The sequence below is a fragment of the Spermophilus citellus genome (genome assembly GCF_964194105.1).
Source record: "Spermophilus citellus genome assembly, chromosome: 1".
NCBI lineage: Eukaryota > Metazoa > Chordata > Mammalia > Rodentia > Sciuridae > Spermophilus > Spermophilus citellus.
In genome coordinates, this window is record NC_138182.1 from 249,029,572 (window position 1) to 249,042,612 (window position 13,041).

General features: G+C 40.8%; 1 protein-coding gene across 4 annotated transcripts in view; it reads right to left on the reverse strand.

The window, feature by feature from the left end:
- Positions 1–8,922, reverse strand: part of PARP8 (poly(ADP-ribose) polymerase family member 8) — a 177,247-nt gene extending 168,325 nt beyond the window's left edge. For 3 of the 4 annotated variants that reach the window (XM_081280687.1, XM_081280685.1, XM_081280684.1), the window contains exons 1-3: positions 8,579–8,711; positions 8,390–8,491; positions 7,398–7,452 (exon numbers count right to left, since the gene is read on the reverse strand). In XM_081280687.1, coding sequence (XP_081136813.1) covers positions 7,398–7,452; positions 8,390–8,491; positions 8,579–8,684 — 263 coding nt within the window. In that variant the 5' untranslated portion in view covers positions 8,685–8,711. Of the gene's footprint in view, positions 1–7,397; positions 7,453–8,389; positions 8,492–8,578; positions 8,712–8,895 lie in introns of those variants that run through there. The other variant, XM_081280686.1, reaches the window with a different exon arrangement.
- Positions 8,923–13,041: the final 4,119 nt, after the last annotated feature.

Genomic DNA, 13,041 nt, shown 5'->3' on the forward strand with positions numbered 1-13,041 from the left:
CTGCCCTTGGCAAACATCCACTGGCAATCCCTCCCCATCCCCAAACATTTCCAACTATTCTAGTCATGCCTGTTAAACCAATGCCCCTTAAACCTTACATAAACATTGACTTTTACTGCAATTTATTGCGACTCTGTCTGTTGCTAACTCAAAGTTACATTCATTACTCTGGCCTCAGTTTTTTTAGCTATAAAATGTGTATTAGCTTACAAAATGCCTCTTTGTCTTGGAAGCCAGGGATGAGGTAATGTAGAGAAGAAGCACAGCAGAGACTATGCTCAATAAATACCATTAGTGGTATTACTTTCATCCATGAAATAAATGAACTTTACATTTTGTTAATATATAAGCTTCAATAAAGCTATACCTGGGTTAAATTGGTGGTTACTTTAGATCAGTGGTTTTAAACCTCATTTAACAATGAAACCCTCTTTAAAAATTTATACAGAATTTTATACAGAACAGAAAAGAGAAGCTGCAATTTAAAAATGGATATGAAATTCCAGATCCTCACCACCTCATTCAGCTTCCTTCACACTCTCTTCCCAACTTATGAGGTAGCTTTCCAGGACTCCAAGGAAGACACTTTTTAAAGTCAGTATTTTGGATAACTAATGTAACATGAATTTATTATGATCAGCAAGTCCCAAGTGCCAAGAAGAACATGTTTACTTTTTATTTTAAAAAATGATCACTCTTTTCATTCTGACACCTTGAAGAATGCTTGATGATTTCAAAATAATGCATATTCCAAGACTTCGAGAATGAGCATTTCTACACTTCTTTCATAATGAAATTGATAAATCGTTTTAAGATGATGGAATTGCTTCTTTCGTTTTCCCAGTCCTATTTATCTTGGCTGCAAACCCAGGGATGGGATAATATAGACAAGGAGCACAGCAATGATTTCCTTATCCTGAGCACACATATTCTTCTCTTTTCTAAGGAAGTTCAAAGAAAACAAATGGCCTTACCTGTCTCTCCCTGCTGCATTCCATGACAAGTGGAATTAACACATTAGGGGCCCAGGTGACTAGAGCCTCCAGAAAGTTTGCTTGACTTTTAATTTTTTCAAAAATTAAATTTTAATATTTTCAGCTGAATGAATTACATTTATAGTTCAAATTCACCAGTGCACCAAGGTTCCATAAGGTCCTATTGTTTTAAACTATTATTATCTGTCTGTCCCTGAAAACATTTGAACATCCACCCAGAGAACAGATTTTATAATCTGGCTAGGCAATTTCTGTCACTATGGATCACATGAAATTCTGCTGCAAGAAACATCACCATGGGGCTGGGGTTGTGGCTCAGTGGTAGAGCACTTGCCTACCATGCATGAGGCACTGGGTTCAATCCCCAGCACCACATAAACAAACTAAATAAACAAAATAAAGGTATTGTGTCCATCTACAACTAAAATAATTAAAAAGAAAGAAAGAAAGAAAGAAAGATCACCAGTTTGAGGGCTCTTTGGGTCATTTAGTTTAGCAAATTCCTTGTTGCCTGCCACATTCTTTAACATTCACTGAATATTCATTCAACATCTACTTATTGAGAAATAATATTATATTAGGCAGTGTGCTAGGGGATGGAGAAACCACAATGAATAGGATAAAGTTCCCATCCCTAAAATCAAAATCAAAGAGATGTAAACAGAAAATTACAATACAGACAGTCCTTGATGTATTACATTTCCACTTAAAGTTTTTCTACCGTATGATGACACAAGAGCAATACAAATTTAGAAAAATCCATACTTTGATTTTTAAATTTTTATCTATTCCCAGGCTACTGATATGCTGTGTGATACTCTTACAATGCTGGGCAGTTCCAAATCAGCCACTTAATCACAAAGGGAATCAGTGCTCTGCAGTGTACTGTGTTGCTATGATTGGATATATTCTATGCTTTCTCAATGTACCATATTTTCAACTTACTGTGGATTTTGCAGGACTTAACATGCACTGAAGCATCTATACATTGTGACAACATAGTTTTAGAAATATCTAATACAGGCTGAGGATGTGGCTCAGTGGTTAAGTGCCCGAGTTCAATTCCCAGTACTCCCTGCCAAAAAAAAAAAAAAAAAAAAAAAAAAGAAATACCTAACAAAATTATATGGGGCGGTGGGGGAGTAGGGAGGTGCCAAGAAGGACTTCTCAAGAGAATTTGGCTTAGCAAAGATCTCAACATTCAAAAATGATTATTTGTTTCAAAATGTGAAAAGGCCCAGGAGAAAGAGGTACCAAGTGTTTTGAGGAATTTTGCAAAGTACAATCAGAGGGCACACTTCAAAGGATGCCAGTGTATCCACAATCACATGGAAGAGTGTCTATTTGTACAACAGAGGTGTACACAAGCAGATAACCCCAAATATTCTGCCAAATATTACATTTCAAATTTTATAATGACTTTTAACATAATTATCTGAATTCTTATAATGCACTCTTACCCCTTAACTGGGAAATTATCCATTTAATAAACATTTATGCTCATATCCTTTTTAAAAGAAAAACATAAATATTATATTCTTGCATAAAAAAAGTGAGGGGTCTAGAGACGATAATACAGTCTTTAGATTTAAATATTTTATGTGCACATAAAATTACAAAAATTCTAAAAGCATAAACTCTAATACAGAGAAATCATAGTTTTTAAAATTTCTTTTTCTTTTGGTACTTGGGATCAAACTCCGGGGCACTTTACCACTGAGATACATCCTCAAACCTTTTTATTCTAAGACAGAGTCTCACTAACTTGCTTAAGGTCTCACTAAATTGTTGAGTCTGGCCTCAAACTTGTGATCTTCCTGCCTTAAGCCTCCAGTGACTCTGGGATTAGAGGCCTGCACCACTGCCCCTAGCTTTTTCTTTCTTTTTGGTATATCTTATTCTTTGATTTTTTTTTCCAATCAACAATTCTTATTTGTGTTTTTCAAAACTTCAAAGTTCCATTCTCACAATCCTTTCTTGGCTGACAGCTCCCAGAGAAGTCAGCATCAGAACCTCAGGGCTCCCCTCACTCTTACCTTGATTTTGATAACCACAGGCCCCTAGGACTCACTTTCCCTATCCCCTCTGTAGCTGTCACCATCCATCTTAATCCCTCCTATTTCTTCTACCACTAACTCTATGTCTGACTACAAGTAAGATGAAGAACCAGAACCCCAACCTTTGGAATTTTAAGGAGTTTCCTGATAATCAATAAGAGAGAAAGAAACAGGAGATCATAAGCATCACAAATTATGAGGAAGAAATGAATTCTGATTAACTTTCAAATTGTGTACAGTAGAGGACTGTTCTTGGCAAACCTCCTGGGAGGAAGGACCAGAGAAAAACCATAGATGTTGGGCTGGGGTTATGGCTCAGTGGTAGAACGATCACCTAGCGCATGCAAGGCCCTGGGTTCAATCCTTAGCACCACATAAAAACAAATAAATAAACAAAAGAAACGGACTCACTTAAAAAAAAAAAAAAAAAAAAAAAAAAAGACCACAGCTGTCTCTGTACCTCTGATGGTTGTGGAGTCATTCCAAGGAATTTGGCAATCAGGGATGTTATTAGATCCACTGCTAGAGTTAAGTATTCTTAAATATGCACCACAGGTTTTCAAACTTAGGTCGGCGCTATTAATAAATTCATAATATTTAACCCCATTTTCACTAAGTATTTCTCAACCAACAAATATCAAAATTACAACTCTCAACTAAGTATCTGCTTAATTTTTTTTAATGTTAAAGTGTCTGCATGGTCAAAAAGGTTGAAAACCCTAATGTACATCAAGAACCACAGGTTCCAGGAGTACAATACAGCAGATCTTACACCATGGCTCTGTCGTTTAACTGAGTGAATTCCACCATGCATATTAAACTCTGAGGCTCAGTTTGCACATCCAAATCTAAGAACAGTAATTCTATCAACCTTCCTATTGGGAAAAATTAGATTAACTCAGTCTTTGAGCTGACCATTTCTCCCCCTCACTCCTCACCTAAAGTCCAAAACACAACAGCAGATGTTAACAGGCACCTTACCCCTCAGAGGACCACCAAATAAAAGGCCAATTTACTAGGCCACTGGTCAGCCTTAATACAATAGTCTCTTTGCCATTTCCTATTCTCCAGAGAAACATTTTAAATGGTGAACATTAAACATTTTTAGAAATTAATAATACCAAAAAAATTAAATACAAAATGTTAAACATTTAAAAATTAATAATACAGGGGCTGGGGTTGTAGCTCAATGGTACATCACTTGCCTAATATGAGGCACTGGGTTTGATCCTCAGCACCACATATAAGTAAATAAAAAAAATAAGGTCCAGGGCTGGGGATATAGCTCAGTTGGTAGAGAGCTTGCCCCACATGCACAAGGCCCTGGGTTCAATCCCCAGCACCACAAAAATAAATAAAGGTCCATCAACAACTAAAATATATTTTTTTAAAAAATTAATAGGTCAAAAACTTTTCAGTATTTCTTTTTAGTATTAACATGAAAAATCAAATTTTATAACAGGATGTGATTCATAGTGTGAGAGAGGAAATGGTATGTTAAGTTTTATCTACAACTTGAATTAAAAATTATTCTGGGGGCTGGGGTTGTGGCTCAGTGGTACAGCGCTTGCCTAGCATTTGTGAGACACTGGATTCAAATCTCAGCACCACATATGAATAAAGTCCACTGACAAACTAAAAAAATATGTTTAAAAAAATTATTTTTGAAATATGCTCTGGATGATTCAGATGAAAAGGCAGTTTAGTCCAATTCAAGATAATCATGTACTATTTCTCCATAAAACTCCCACTTAATTCAAAGCTGAACTAAGTCTAATTTACCCGAAAGGACACTATTAATCAATATTATAAGGTGGCAAGCACACAGAGCACAGAATCAAAATATAGCAGGATTATTTTAATTTTAAATGCATGGTAGTATTCACTCAGTATGGGAAATAGATAATATTGTTTTGTTTTCTTTGTTTTTGGTGGTACTGGAGATTGAATCCATGGGCATGCTAACCTCTGAGCCACATACATCCGCAGCCCTTTTTTCTTTTATTTTGAAAATAAAATAAAATAAAAACTTAAGGTCTCCCTAAATTGTCCAGGATGTCATTGACCTTAGGGTCCTCCTGCCTCAGCCTCTTGAGTTGCTGGGATTACCAGCAATTACAGGTGCACCACCATACCCAGCTAAATATCAGTTTCTAATATAGGTAATGAAAACAATATATTTTAATTTTTAGGGAAAAAAAAGTGTCTCGCTGTCCTCAAGTACAAACAATAAAAAGATTATCTAACATACTACGTATAGCTAAAACAACTTTTGATGTTGTACTGTAAAAGAAGTTTGAGAAGACTAAACAGTCATGCAGTTTGACCAGTTATCTTTCTTCATTCACCGGCTGTTCCACATTAGATATCAAAGTCCCAAGAATTTAAACCAGGGAAAAAAGCAAAACATTAAACCTTAGGAAAATTACATAGAGGGGCTGGGGATGTGGCTCAAGCGGTAGTGCGCTCGCCTGGCATGCGTGCGGCCCGGGTTCGATCCTCAGCACCACATACAAACAAAGATGTTGTGTCCGCCAAAAAATAAATAAATATTAAAAAATTTCTCTCTCTCTCTCTCTCTCTCTCTCTCTCTCTCTCTCTCACACACACACACACACTTTCTTAAAAAAAAAGAAAATTACATAGAAAAGGAAACATTTCTTTAAGAACAACCTTGGTACTTGCTCCAACAGTGAAAACTGATGTTATCTTGATTAGTTAATTATTCATCCCAACATGCAGGCCTTACTCCTGGAGGCATCCATACCTTCTCCACCTCCAACTTTATGAACTGCTAGTTCAGTAACTTGCTGATAAAAGATCTTAACTGCAGTATTTAACAGATCTTAGAGATTAAGTGTGTGCTTTACCCCCTCGTTGTACAGTAAACTAACACCAAAAGAACTAAAGTATCTTACAATCAGAAAACTGGTTAGTTGAAAAGCCCACTCATTCCTGTGCACACATTCCACTAGAACAGCTACAATTCTGACAACAGAGAACCCAGTGGATATCCACTCGATTGTGTGAGAATGTTTTCAATGGGCCACAGAGCACATTTAAACTGTTAAATTAATACAGAGGACATCAGTCATTTATTAATCTCCTTTGGATATTAAATGTATAAGTGGTATTAATTTAATCAAATATACTCTAATTTAACTTTGTCCATTCATTATAAAAATGATGGCACACTACAAAATTTAATGAAGTAATTTTACTCTTTCCAAAAAAAGTGGCTGAAATTCAATGATTCTCTGCTGTATTTTCAACTAGTAAATAATATACCCAACCTGGGGCTTAGATGTACCATCTATAAGGGATACCTGATAACTTTTTCATTGAAGTTTTCTGAGCTGTAGAATACAGATCATAACTGTTCTAAAGATTCAATTAATATCAAGCTATTAAAAAGTATTTACAGAGGGTTTTTTTTTTTTTTTTTGCAATTTATATGTCCATAAATGTTTCCATTAGCTAAGAGATATTTTGGAATGTGGTCAAATGATATTGAATGTCAAGTCCTAACAGCAGGGCTGAACTGAGTCCCCCTTAGGCTAAAATCTGACAGTTTTTCTACATGGCCATTGCTTTTTTAAACCATGATTGTCCCTAAAAATGATTAGGAGAAAATCCTAACTTCACAAATGAAGACACCAAGGTATATCTGAATTGCTACCTTTCAGTTTAACTCTACCTCCTCAATAAAAAATTGGATTTGGGCTTGTTTCAAGCTGACAATTTACTACTAAAATGTGTACCTCTCATTCTTCCCCCAAAGATAGAAGTCATCCAGTCCAGTTACACATAACTCTCCAGATTCTTTCCTACAACTAAATGTAAAAATTAAAGTACCACTCCTTAAAAAAGAAAGAAAGAGAGCGAGCTGTGTGTAGAATTGGCAGGCTACATGTTTATGTCAAGCTTCAGAAAACATGGAAACATATAGCCACAATTCAGGAAAATCACCAGTGTGATCAAACTATTTTGTGATATTTTGTCTTTTATGCATTTCACTTCATACCCAACATTCCAGTTTTACACCGGCTCGCTGTATCAACCACAGAATGCCTCAAGAGCAATCTACTACTGTAGCAGAACAGTTTTAACGGAAGAGTTCGGCTCACAGCCCATAGAGTGGTTTTTAGAAACACTTCAAACATATTTATTTTCTCTCTGCTACGTAAAACGTGGGGACATCATACTTGGGACCTGGCTAAAGAAGTGCGGCAAGAATTAAATACACAAGCAAACAAAATACCATCCCCGAACACCGAATACGCTAAGAACAAAGGAAACATAAGCGTGTGAACAGGAAATGAAGCAACTCTATCCACATAAATACCTTTTGGGGCCGCCAACGTAGGTGAAAGTAAAGGTGGAGTCTGAGTATCTGAAATCTGAAACGGAAAGTCCGGTTAAAAGCTGTCCCTCGACTGGATTTCTTTTAACCCCAATCCTGACTTGAACCCCTTATGTACCGGAGCTTAGGGGAGGCCTGGACCCGCAGGAGGGGAGGGCTGGAGAGCCGAGAGGTGTCGGCTCCCCGTCGCACGGGAGGGGATGCTGCGCACCCCCCGCCGGGTGTAACGGGAGGCCGCCCCCCGCAACAAGTGCCGGGTGCCATGGCAACGGCGGGAATTTCCCGGTCGGGCGGCCGGAAGCGGCCCCCGCCGGGCTTCAGACTGCGAAAGCAAAATCTGATCCCTCTTTCGGGGGAGCAAAATGGACGAAAGGCGACCCCCAGGCTGGAGAGCTGTGTGCCTCGGGAACCCTTGTAATCACTTCACTTTCCGGGGCACTACCTTGCCAGTCGGAGAACCCAGGGAGCCAAAGGGGCCGGGGATCCGGCCAGCGCTGGCCCCGAGAGGCCTCGGCGCCAGGCGCAGCAGAGGAGCGCAGCGCAACGCAGCGGGCTCCATTCCCAGCCACCGCCGCTCAGCCCATTGCGCAAACCCGGCGGGTCCAACCCGCCCCGCTCGGCCGCCGCTGCTGGAACCCGGGAGGCTGACTTGGACGCTTCGGGCATCTCCAGGGGCTAGAATACAACGCCCAGCCCCTCCGCCTAGACCTCTGCTCGGGCCACTCGGGTTCTGCCCGCAACGCTGGTGGCTGCTCTAGACTTGGGGGGAGGGGGAGGAGAGACTGGCGCCCCTTCCCCCTTTTGGCTCCCACTCCCGTTGCAGCAGCTGTTGCCAAATGAACCCCGGAATGGGGACGTGCAACCCACCCACCCCCAGCCACATAAGTCGCGGTCAGAAAACTGGGAAGGAGGGCGGCGGGCGGGCAAGAGGAAGCTGGCTCTGGGTCCGAGGCTCTGGGAAGGCGAGAACTCACCTGCAAACAGGCAGTCTTTCTCGGCTCTGGACTTCTGGATCACGACGTCGATATCCTTCTGAATTCGCTCTTGCCTTGAACACATCCCCATTAAATAAATCCCTGGAAAAGAAGCAGCCGCTATTTCCACCCCACCCCACCCCCCTCGCACGCTTCCAGCTTTCGTAAATATTCAGTTAAAAATGAAACCTCTGGCCGAGGCAGGGGCTGAAGACGAAGTGGTTTCGGAAGTGATCCCGGGTGAGAGAGGAGGAGGTGGTGGAGGAGGAGGGGGGGGGGGAGGTCGGCTTTGCATTCCCAGATGTGACCGCCCAGCTGCTGCTTGCCGCTGCTGGATTCCAATTTCCTCCCCTTCTGACAATGGATGGTGATGACACGGAGTCTCACTTTCTCCCTCCCCCGCCCGGACTAACGGCCGTGGGGGCCAAGGGTGCCGGGGACCGCCGGAGAGCGATCACCGGCGGGGCGGCGGGCGCCGGCAAGGGGCGAACCCCGCTCCGACTCACGCGCGCACACCCCTCGCGGCCCGCACGCCGGCCTTCCACACCCGTGCACACTCGCGCCCGCGGGCGGCGACGGCCGTGCCCAGGCTGCTGCAGCGCCTCCCGCCCGCCGCAGACCCTCCCGCGCCCGCCGCCGGGTCACCCAGCCCGGCCGCGCGCCGCCAGGGCTTTAATAGTATCCGCCATCCCCGGCGCAGGCTGGATTTCCCCACCCCCGACCTCCACTCGCGCCTGGAGCTGAGTGACAATGTAGGTAGTGAAGATTCCCTGGGGCTCCCAGCGTTCCCTCCCCCTCCGCCACTTTTATGAATTCGACTCCACTTTCAAAAGGAATTATGAGTCATATGGAAAACCCAAACCAGAGTGGCTGGGAGGGAGAAAGGGGGAAAGAAAAATCTTTTAAATTAAAAATTAAATAAATAAAGTGAACAAATCGTTCCTTGTTGTCACTGCAGGCGAGATGGAAAAAGCCTTGAAATTACTCCAGACACAAACCCTCCGACTCCATGCCCGAGTTTATTTATTTATGTATTTATTTACTTATTTCCCGATTTATTTTCTCCCATGTCAAAGTATTTCAGCACACATTGGGCTTCCCTTATGAAAAGCTGCCCTTTTTGAGGGACTTCTTCCACTTCCAAAGACTCACAATTCTTCCCTCTTGCTAATGAATGAATGAATGAATGAATAAATAAATAAATAAATAAATAAATGACAGAAGCAATTAGAATAGAATGTGCCAGGTCCTTCTTACAACTTGAATATCCGCTTGGCGTTTAAAAAGCCACCCTTTTGCCATCTAGCTGAGGGAAAACTCCCGCAACCATGTTCTCTTGTTTAGAAATAAGATGCTGCTCAGATCCTTGCTTCTTGTCCTGCCTAAGGACACCTTAAGCTGATGTCGTTGACCTACCTTTATTGCCACATGTAATTTGAATAGGAGAGTATGTGGACTTTTCTCTACTGAGAAGGTTCCCCACCCCCACCCTGCGTACAATGTCTCATTTTGTTTTGCATTCCAAGTGCCTCGTGCAGTGCCTGGAATACAGGAGAGGGGTCTAAATGCTGACTGAATGCGTGCATAGATGAATGCGGTTTCCTTGCAGCCTTTCTTCATAGGTACCCTAGTTTCAATCAGCTTTTCTCATCAGGATAAGTTTCCAAGAATTGACGAACTGGCTCAGACCCTTACTCAGTCCAGTTCTGATTCTGACATTGGCAACATGATGTTTAGGAGAGTAAGAATGTCATCCCTGATACATGCTCACAATTCTAGCAAATCAAAAGCAAGAGAAAACAGGTTCCAATTCTTTCATCTTGCAGGAAAGAAAACATCAGTCAAAGATTTCTTGTACAGCCACACTCACTATGAGTTATAAAGTACCTCTGCATTCTCTAGATCCACTGCAGCCTTTACTTCTGCTCAGTCCTCTCCTGAAATGCTTCCTGACTGGGGAGGGACAGGTTCAAGTTCTTGGCTATGATGCTTTGTGTAGGCCTCTGAACCACCAAAAGCACTTTCCTCTTCTCCACATCATCACTGGGTTTCCCAAGTGTGTTCTTTGTCCATAATGTTCTCTACTTTCTCTACAAGCTTGAAAATTTATTAGCTCACAAGAATTGTTCTAATAGTTGTCTAGCCACAAGGCTTATATTTTCAAAGTATAACACAAGTAAATTTAAAATAGCTCTCTAAAGCTACAAAATATTATTTGCCTGGATCATCTCTTAGTTTACTACTTATTCCATAAAATAGACCTCCCTGTGAGCTGTCCTATATCTGATTTTCCTCAAGTTTCATGGGCTGCCCTGCTTTTGTTAAACAAAGCTAACCTCACCCTATTCATGCCCTAAAGGTGTGATATATTTAAATATTTTTTTAAACCTTGAGGGATAAGATAAAAAAAATAAAAAACAACTTTTCTATCTAGTATCCATTTCTCAAGGTCAGCTTCTCCCATAAACAAAACATGAGTGCCCCAGGCTAGATGCTTATAGAATGATTCAAACTCTGACCACAACCCAGGTCCTTACTCCATCTCAGACTCAAATATTTAAGTATTTAGCTTCCTACTGGGTGTGATGGTGCATGCCTGCAATCCTAGTGACTCAGGAGGCTGATGCAGAAGGACTGCAAGTTCAAGGCCAGCCTCAGCAACTTAGGGGGGCCATAAGCAACTTAGTGAGACCCTTTCTCAAAATAAAAAGGGCTTAGGGATTTGACTCAGTGGTAAAGTGCACCTGGGTTCATCCCCAGTACCAAAATAAATAAATAAATATTTAGCTTCCTAGTGCTCAAAAAGCTCCTTTACTGACAATTATAATGACCTTTGAGAGAAGACAGTACTATCCCTGCCTTTATCACTCATATGCACAAACACACTTGCATCCAGGAACATAGCATATGATAGACCTTCATTGTCTTCTTAAAACCAACATTCAGGATGAGGGAGAGTTCTGGTGGTGTCCCATAATAAATTAAAGATAGTAATTTATATGTTGGGTCATAAAGTCTAGTTGAAAAACTCATCCATTTAGGAAAATTATCTCATGCCAAAATGTAAATTCCTTGCCTATACTGAAAGACTCAACTGCAGAAATAAAAGGTAGTGGTCATATAGCATGAACTTCAACAATGTCATGTAAGTGTGTAAGCTATGTGATGTAAAATAAGTCCAGAATTTATTAAGTACCAGGTACTGCTCTAAAAGATTTGTCTATATTAATTCATTTAACACTGACAATAACACTATATAGTAGCTGTTATTATTCTTTGTATTTTACCAAGGAGGAAACTGAGGCACAACAGGGTTAATTAACTCCTCAAAGGTGGGATAGGGCCTTCAATGAATGTTTTCCTCTCTCCCAAACTTTCAGCATTTGAACAGAACTTAAGAGAGATAAGTGATCAGTATTTTCACTGGGATGTAGCCAGGTACAGAAGTACATGCCTGTAATCCCAGTGACTTGGGAGACCTAGGCAGGAGGATCAAGTGTTCAAGGCCAGCATGAACAATTTAGTGAGACACTGTTTCAAAATAAAAACTAAAAAATGTAGGGGATATAGTTTAGTGGTAAATCACTCCTGGATTCAAACCCACCCCTGTACCACAAAAAAATAAAGTAAAAAGAAGAGAAATCTCTTTGGGAATAAACTGGTCTTGCCAATGGCCGCAGGCTAAAAAGTGAAACCAAGGACACCATATAATAGATTCTAAAGGAGTCCTGAGGCCTATGGCTTCTCAAAATAGTCTCTGCTAGTGGCAGTTTATTTCCCTTTCTTGTACTGAACTTCCTTTCTCAAATGATCCAACTGTTAGTAAAGTCTTAAGGAAAGAGCCTATCCTCTGCTATTCCAGGGGAATTGAGAAAAAAGATAGATAGATAGATAGATAGATAGATAGATAGATAGATAGATAGAGAGAGAGAGAGAGAGAGATAGGATTAGCAAGGGAGGCAGGATTATAGCATCTGTCAAACACATGATGATGTCATGATCAAGGAATGCCCAGCAGCTAGGGTCTCTGGTAGAAAGAGCATCCAATTTGCCCTGTAGCTGAATCAGGGAAAGACGGGGTGGGTCCAAGTAATCCTGGTTGGAAGCAACCACATAGGGCCTTTAAACCAAGTTGAGAAATGTTAAGTCACCAAATCTCAAAAGTGCTTTTCAATTACTGGATTTATGAAATTTCTCCTTGAAGTAGTTCTTTAGTGGAAAGACATGCATGAAATTCAAAATGCCTGCTAGGTCCAATTGGCCTTTTCTAGTTCTTTTTCTTTTTCAAGGTATTGGGGATAGAAACCAGTGGCACTCTACAACTGAGCATTCTCTGCCCCTAGCCTCCTCTAAATAGAGCAACTTACTTTAGGATACTACTAGTAGTTTTGTGTCTTGTTTTGGGAGAAACTAATTCTGGTTTCTTTGTTTCATTTTGTTTTCCTCATTGGATAAGTCTAGTAATCAAAGTATGACCAAATCAAAATCAGCTTTGAGTAAATTTGAAAAATGGAAGAGTATTTTAGGTGGTTTAATGTGAAATTTGTCACAGTTTCATTCTTAACATACCTCCTAACATACGGTCAAAGGGAACAACACAATGACGGTTTTATATGACCTTTTCTAGCATTTTACTGAACCCCACTAATACC